Genomic DNA, 7,940 nt, shown 5'->3' on the forward strand with positions numbered 1-7,940 from the left:
ATAATGATAATAATAATAATAATAATAATAATAATAATGATAATAATGATAATAATAATAGTAGTTATATCAATAATGATAACAATAATAATAATAATTATAAAGCTAAAAATACAGTGATGATCATGATCAATCTTATTTTTAACTTACATTTATTTTATTAATTATCAATCTACTTATGAACTCTTTCCTGTAATGTATTTATGAATCTAATCCATATAATACAAATAAGAAATACTACCAGTGAGACTTAAGTCATGGTGATTGGAGGTACAGTCGTACCACAGCAAAACAGATTTAAAAGAATGTTAATTATCACTGAAAACAGAATAGTGAAAATCAACAAGATTTTAAAAGTTTATTCCATGAACTCATTTTAAAATCATAAATATTAAAGACGTAAATATATTTGGAAAATTAATACATTTTCTTTCATGAAAACGTTAATTTATATTTGACGAGAGTAGACCTCTAGAGGTAAAAAATTGAACTATAAATGAAAGTTCTAAAATTGAGAATGTTGAGATAAGCGCTTACGTCTGAAAGATCCATGACTATCAACTAAAGTCTGATTTTATTGCAAGCACAGGACAAGCGTGCAAAGTGCGTACATAACTCTACTTGTGCATAGATTAATAGATAGATTGATATATAGATAGACTATGCAAGGTTATATACATGCTGAGTGAGATGTTATGTTAAATCCTTGTATCTATCTATATATCTCTCTATCTCTCTATCTATCTATCTATTATTACAATTAAATTTATTGCTGATATAAAACTGTGTCAAAATTATACCAAATTATATATATCAGATTTCTTATAAATTTCGTAGTATCAAACAGACCATATTAGCAACCAATACGCAACCAATCTGAAAACTACTATATCATACAGGAGCCTGAGAATCTAAGATTTGGTCCTGTTATAATTTTTAATTTTAATTTTGCATTATTAATAGATATAATTGAAAATATTATTACGTATAGTCTGTACAGTCGGGTATTACGTCACCAAAACTTCCGCCAATAGCAGTGCAGTATACTTTTCATGAGTATCACGTGACAACGTTAAAAGGTAAAAGCAGGAAGAGGTTTAAGAAACTTAAATTTTTGCAGACTGAAATTACTTAACTGTATACCAGTCAAATTAATTTCGTGTCNTAGGCAAAGATTACTTTTTTGAATAATGAAGTGTAGTCTGTTTTGAAATATTGATGTTTCAATATGCATCCAATATATGAACTTCTGATAGATTCGAAAATTGAAAAAAATGTCACAATTTTCTATTAAAAACTAAATAATTTAATGTTTGGTACAGGGTGTCCCAATAAACATGGGAATTCAGGACGAATTTGGATATCGTCTTTTTAAATAATTCTTTGATTTAGTATAGTGATACCTACTGAGAAAGTTGTAATCCGTAAATTTTTTGTCTGCTATGTTTACAATTTGTTTGTTTATGTTTTCAATGTAAACGGTTGTACTTAGTAAAACAAGAAAATTACAGTATACAAACAGAGTATACTGTCTTCACTGCTCATCTTGCGGAGATATTTATAGACACATCTTTACAGATAAAACACTAGATGCCGTCTTTTCAAGATTTAGGGGGTTTTCATTCACGAAAACCCTGTGGCAGAAGCCCCAAGGAGTTACGCGCATGCTCTTTCTCTGTCTTCTCCTTAAACGTGGCATGTGCATAACTCCTTTTGACTTCTGCCTCAGGGTTATTGTGAATGAAAAATTGGTAAATCTTGTAAAGACGACCTCTACTGTTCTATCTGTATTGTTATTAATCTATGTTTTTGCCCAAACCTATCATGTGGTGTTAAGTAAGATATTCTTCACTTTCTGATAATGAAATGTTGCAGATAGTTTTTAGTTAAATGATTATATGGAGCTCTTTAAAACTGTTCCCGTATATTCATGGCTATTTATTTATTTTCGCAAATACTTAGATTTGCGTAAAATAGTATAAAACCCATTGAAAAATTGTCAAAACGACATTTCAAAATATCTTTCGATATAGTTAATATTTATAACTAATATTACTATTGGATACAATGTAAGCCCTGGCTGTGTTACTAGTCGTCTTCGTAAATGGGTTAGGATGCGAAATTAAACAAACATTGTGAAGGATAATTTAACAAATAAAACGGGCGTACCAATCGGTTTAGCATGTCACCATATAGAATTTCATAAAATATCCCTTCAATTTAACTATCTTCAGAACATTTGATTGATAATGCAATAACACAAAACAATACTTTATTAAATATAAAAAACGGTCCAAATGATATTAGAGTTAGAGCAACTATTTGACCATATATATGGAGCCATAATACAGGGAGCAGTAGAACATATTTATGGAGCCATAATACAGGGAGCAGTAGACCATATATATATGGAGCCATAATACAGGGAGCAGTAGACCATATATATGGTCAAAGTTAAATCAGATTCACTCAAATTAACATATAACTTATCATTTTCCTGTGTCTTGTGCTTGTATACTGCAAAGACTGCCCTGTCCATGAGATTCTCGTCAACAAGTTGTATATTAACATGCCCAGCAGGGCTTAGAGGAACATGCACATTCATCTCTTTGGCTGTTGTTGCATCTAGATAATCAATAAGAGAATATTGCTCGTTTTTATTAAGGGAACTTATATTTGATTTTTGATTTTATTTAGACATAATTAAGTTGTAATATCTTTACTTTATCTATGCATGTAATCTACCAAACAGGGTTGGAAGGAAATAGGAGAGGAAGAATTGTGTAAAACTGTTTGGCGTATTGATAAACATGCTCAAATAGGAATAGGCTTCATTAAAAAAGCAATTAATCTCTGGTTTGGGAATTGAAACAGGAGATTTGAAAAAGTACATAACATCTCAAGTTAACATATATCTATTTAAGCACAACGTGCAAAAAGATAATAATAATAATAATAATAACAATAATAATAATAATAAAAATAATGAGATTGATTTTTTTGTCAAGTAGAAATGTGAAGTTTAAAATGGAAATATACATATATATATATAAATATCTCTCTATACTACTATGTAAATAGTAAAATTCACAAATTATATAATCAAACTGAATTATTTTTTACAACAAATTTTGATTTAATGCATTTATAATAAACATGTATATTTACTTGCAGTGTGAGTAAGAATAAAGATGTAAAGAAATTGACATGTTTGATTTCCAAAATATTTCTAAATTCTTCGTTTTAAATTTACATTATCTTTTTTTGCTTAAACGAGATAATGTTTACAATAAATCTAATTAATATATTCATTTTTAGAACATGATAAATTATTTGATTCGGAGAACAGTCTTTTCTGCAGATCTTCTGTTTGCTATTAAATAAATTTATTTATCCAAAGTCAGGATTATAAAACCCTAAGGTTTTTTCTCCATAATTGCTGGTGAAACTCTGGGTCAGGAGATTCAAAAGTTTTGATCTTAAAGGATAAAACTTTAGACAAAATAAATTTTATTTTTATTTATTTAGTTTAACAAGTCCGCTCAGAGAATAGAAGTCCACTTGAGATACATTTTCCACTGACCACTAAAGTAAAGATACTACAGAGAGTTGAGGGAATTAAGTGTAATTAGCACTCCAGAACTGGTGAATAAGATTATATGTTGACCAAACTTCATTAGCACTAGTCAAATGTAGGTTTTAAAAAAAGTTCAATTGTACAAAAAAAATTAACCTTTAAGAGTTCTCCCAGGTACTTTAGGTAACAGATTTATGAACCCTGAAAGGTTAGATTTTTTGTACAATCGAATTTATCTTAAATCCTTACATTTGACTAGTGTTAGTTTTGTATTTTATCTTATGACTTCAAAATTATTTACCTGAGGGAAAAAATTATCTGTCAATTTCTTTCCTTCTTGTGGGCAGCCGTAGTACATTAGAATTTACGAGCCGGGTCAACCCTATGGTTCGATTTGTACTGTACCGCCCTGACGTTGGGTAAATAAAGCAGACTAGCTGGTGCAACAAGGTTGACACAGTCTGGGACTAATAGGTTGGCCCTTTCATTCTTCAACAATCAAGTGCTACTAATATTTTATTTTCGAAATGTGTATTTTTATTACATTGTATTACACCTACATTTTGGGGTTTATTATGCCAATTTCCAAGATGGAGATTAAATACTACAGTGAGAACTGTGAAATAGGAAAACGACTTTACTACGAAACTGAAGTGCATTTCATGTAGTTACAAAGCAAATAGTTTTACTAGAGACTTATTAACTCACTTGGATTGGATCTGGTGACACTGCACAATTGATGTGTCTCGTGTTCATTGAACTATTTAAAGTCACAACTTGCCTTTAAAAGTCGTCTTCTTATTCCAGAGTTTTCTGATTGTCACTGTATTATAGGTGGATTTGTAGTAACTAATAATTTGGTAATCTTACAAATAATATGACAACCTTACATTTTTTGGTATAGCCTGAGAATTTGGAAACCAAATAGTTAGTTACCAAATTATAACAGAACAGAGATTAGATTAGAAAAGAATGGAAATTATCCCTCATTATGAATTTTGTCAGTCCCTTGCAAGGTTGTTATGCAAGGAAAGTTATTTCAGAAGTGTACCCATCTTTTGTATTACAGTGTACTGTCTCTGGGCGGTAATGTAAACACAAGACGGATGTCACAGCCTGACATGGGATCCACCTTTCACATAAAAAATGAATGAAATATTCTGGTCATAGGAAACTATTATGTGAATTATCAAAGTTATCAAAATTAAATGCTTTAACCTCCTCGGATACTAATAAAACACTGATTTATCTATTCTTGTTTACAATTTTCGTCCAGAGAGAACTGGTTTCAATATGTACGCAGAGTATACGCGACAGCAATTAACTTTCCTTGCATCATAAACTTATGCATTATAAAGCCTGAGAGTGAGTTCAAAGAGTTTTTTTTATATAAATGTTCATTAATTATATGCAGCAGAGTAAATTAATACTACGTATGTTCCCTAGACTATCCATTTCAATTTCAAATTTTTTAAATCTTTAAAATAAACTTTATTAAGTGAACTAGGTGATTAAAAGTAAAAAAAACATTTGATTTATAGCTATTACGGAAAATCATCGTTTGTAAGATGAAGAGCATATGTGAAATGGTCAATCATTTAAATAGTAAAATTCAGTAAGCAAAATATGATTTGGTTTCCTAATTTTAATGTAAAATTAAATTTTTAAAACATTCAGTAAAAACAATTTTTGAATTTAAGATTCTGATTTCTGAATACTTTTCGATACTGTTTATTTATCAAAAAAAATCTTTAATAGCGTATACTCTTCATGTAAAACTTTTAAAGGGGGGGGGGTGGTAGTAGTTTTCTTACTCCCTTGAGCATCTACCCTTAGAATTCTTGGGTAAAGGTTAAAATCAGGTGCTGTATGTAAAAATTAAGCTTAATTCCCCCATCTGAAAGGGATTCCCCCCCCACTCTTTTTTTTACAAATATATGTGATAAACACTCGTAGTTATATGAAATATGCAAGTGTTCGGCAAGTTTTTCGAAACACCATGGAAGGTGGGAAGGGGGGGGCCTGTACACCAAGAGACTTCATCAGGGGGAGGATGTCGGAAATGATTGTCTTATTATTTTTTTTATTTTTAATTAATACAAAATACCTAATACACACATTTAATATAATATTCATAATAACATAAAATTTTTCTTAGTGGCCCTTAATTTATTGAACCGTGTAATTTACTCTGGTTTACTTTAATATACGGGAGGGGGGGGGGGTTACAATACGCATTTCCCTCTGTTGTTTTGGCCAATACATTTTTAGAGTATACTGTACCTAACTTGCATGTCATTCGTTCTATTTGTAGACTACATCCAAGTTTTTTGCTACTCCCCCTTCTTTCCATCTAGATAGGGTTATGAATTTACGAAACCCTTTTTGTTGCACATTTGTTTTTTATTTCTAGAATTTAATCATTTTTGACCACGACCCCAGGGCATAGTTATTACAACTCAACCGAATTTACCTAATTCTAATATTTCAGTGCACCAGACGGGTTCAAGCAAGGTTATAATGCATGGAAAGTTAATTGCAGTTGCGTATACTCTTTTTACACATTGAAACCTCTGGGCGGAATTTGTAAACAAGAATAGATGCATCAGTGTAGTATAGTATCCGAGGAGGTTAAACGCATTAAATTTTGATAATTTTGATAATTCACATAATAGTTTCCTATGACCAGAATATTTCATTGATTTTTTATGTGAAAGATGGTTCCGATGTCAGGCTTTGACATCCATCTTGTGTTTACATTACCACCCAGAGACAGTACACCGCAGTAAAAAAGATGCGTACACCTCTGAAATAACTTTCCTTGCAATATAACCTTGGGTTCAAGGACAAGTGAGCAAAACTTTTTTCATAATTTTTTCCCGAAATTTTTGAATTATTTTTATAGAAAAATTTGCATTTTCTATTTCACGAAAATTTCGCAAAACAGATTGAATCGATTTTTCCTTATCGTTGGAAACTCTAGTACTTTAAAAAAAAGAATTTTGAAACTTCTTCTCAAATAATCATTCGTTGCTATTTCCTTGTGATAATATGGTTGTTGTATATTCTCATTCTAGTAATGCACACATAGACAGGCTGGTTACACTTGAAGACCGGTAAATCCAAAATCCCTGCATGCTATTGACTAATTAAGTATAAACAATCTATGGAAGATGGTATATGACTCATTTAAAATGTTCTGCTTTATAACCCCCTCCCTCGCAACCCAACACTCCTAGTCTTGCTCTCACAAGTACGTATAAGTAAATTTAAAGAAAATTTAAAGATGTTCATCTTATTATTATCCATTTCATTTTTTTAGGAAATAAAGAGTTTTCTGCATTATCGGTTTTGATTTGAGGGTTATTCCGTTGTCTATCTGTTCATTATTGAGAATCTTCTATAGTTTAGAAATTTCAACTGCTCACTAGAAGTCGGTAAAGTTTAGAATTTCTTTTCTCAACACAGAGTTGAAAATATAGACAATCTAACATTTAATGTTAAAGTGAAAAACTGCTTCCGCTAAAAATTTTTTTTATTGTATCTCTGATACTGAAAATGTATCGAAACAATTTTAAATTTGTAATCATTTGAATAAATAACCAATTATGTGCCAGGCCCAGAAGGCTTTTTTGTTTTTTATTTTGATTGCATTTTAATGAGCCAGATTACCCCATAGTATATCTTTCATGTATTAATTTCTAAAAACTATTATATTGTAACTAGCTAAAGTGCACGGCATTGCCCGTAGAATTAAAAATCTAATTTTGAATAATTAATTTCCCTCAAAAACTGTCAGCCAATTTGGTTCAACCGTTAGGCCAGCAATAGCTATATAAATATAATATATATAAACATTAGCTGAAGTAGTTGGCGTTTCCCGTGGAATTTTAAAAAACATTTGAAAAAAAAATCTTTTTTTAGCCTATGTTACCTCCAGGGTACCCATGGGTTTCCTATGAAAATGTCAGCCAATTTGGTCCAGCCGTTTAGCCATCTTTAATAAAACTTGGCCTATAAATATATATCAATGTTGTTTGATAAAATAATTGCGAATGATCACATCATTTGTGAACTTTACAGGATAAACGTTTTACATTACTTAGAAATATCCCACATGTGGATTTCAGTTAATGGAGGGATGGGGGGGGGGGGTGTTGCCAACTCATATACATAAGAATACCTACTGCCTTTAATATGTGTGTTGTGTCTGCAGTTGAAACTCAAAACCTTGATGATGTAAAATTCACAAAGAATATGATAACAGAAAACTTAACAATTTATGCGAATTGTTCTTTTTATAAAAAAAAACACCAGTTACAAATTACAACTGATATAATAAATGTAAGTGATTAAAAATTTG

At 30.5% G+C, this 7,940-nt stretch overlaps 1 protein-coding gene and 1 long non-coding RNA gene across 3 annotated transcripts in view; both read right to left on the reverse strand.

Annotated features, from left to right (window-relative positions):
• The window catches only part of LOC111712261 (uncharacterized), a 23,341-nt gene extending 17,212 nt beyond the window's left edge, over positions 1-6,129 (reverse strand). For both annotated transcript variants that reach the window (XM_023486834.1, XM_023486833.1), the window contains exon 1: positions 5,861-6,129. In XM_023486834.1, coding sequence (XP_023342602.1) covers positions 5,861-5,930 — 70 coding nt within the window. In that variant the 5' untranslated portion in view covers positions 5,931-6,129. The remainder of the gene's footprint in view (positions 1-5,860) is intronic.
• On the reverse strand, positions 3,494-4,580 carry LOC111712262 (uncharacterized). The gene is made up of 2 exons (XR_002767414.1): positions 3,879-4,580; positions 3,494-3,585 (listed from the first exon to the last, which is right to left on the reverse strand). It is a non-coding gene; the product is annotated as an uncharacterized LOC111712262 (long non-coding RNA).
• Positions 6,130-7,940: the final 1,811 nt, after the last annotated feature.

The sequence above is a fragment of the Eurytemora carolleeae genome, unplaced genomic scaffold (genome assembly GCF_000591075.1).
Source record: "Eurytemora carolleeae unplaced genomic scaffold, Eaff_2.0 scaffold1169, whole genome shotgun sequence".
Lineage (NCBI taxonomy): Eukaryota > Metazoa > Arthropoda > Copepoda > Calanoida > Temoridae > Eurytemora > Eurytemora carolleeae.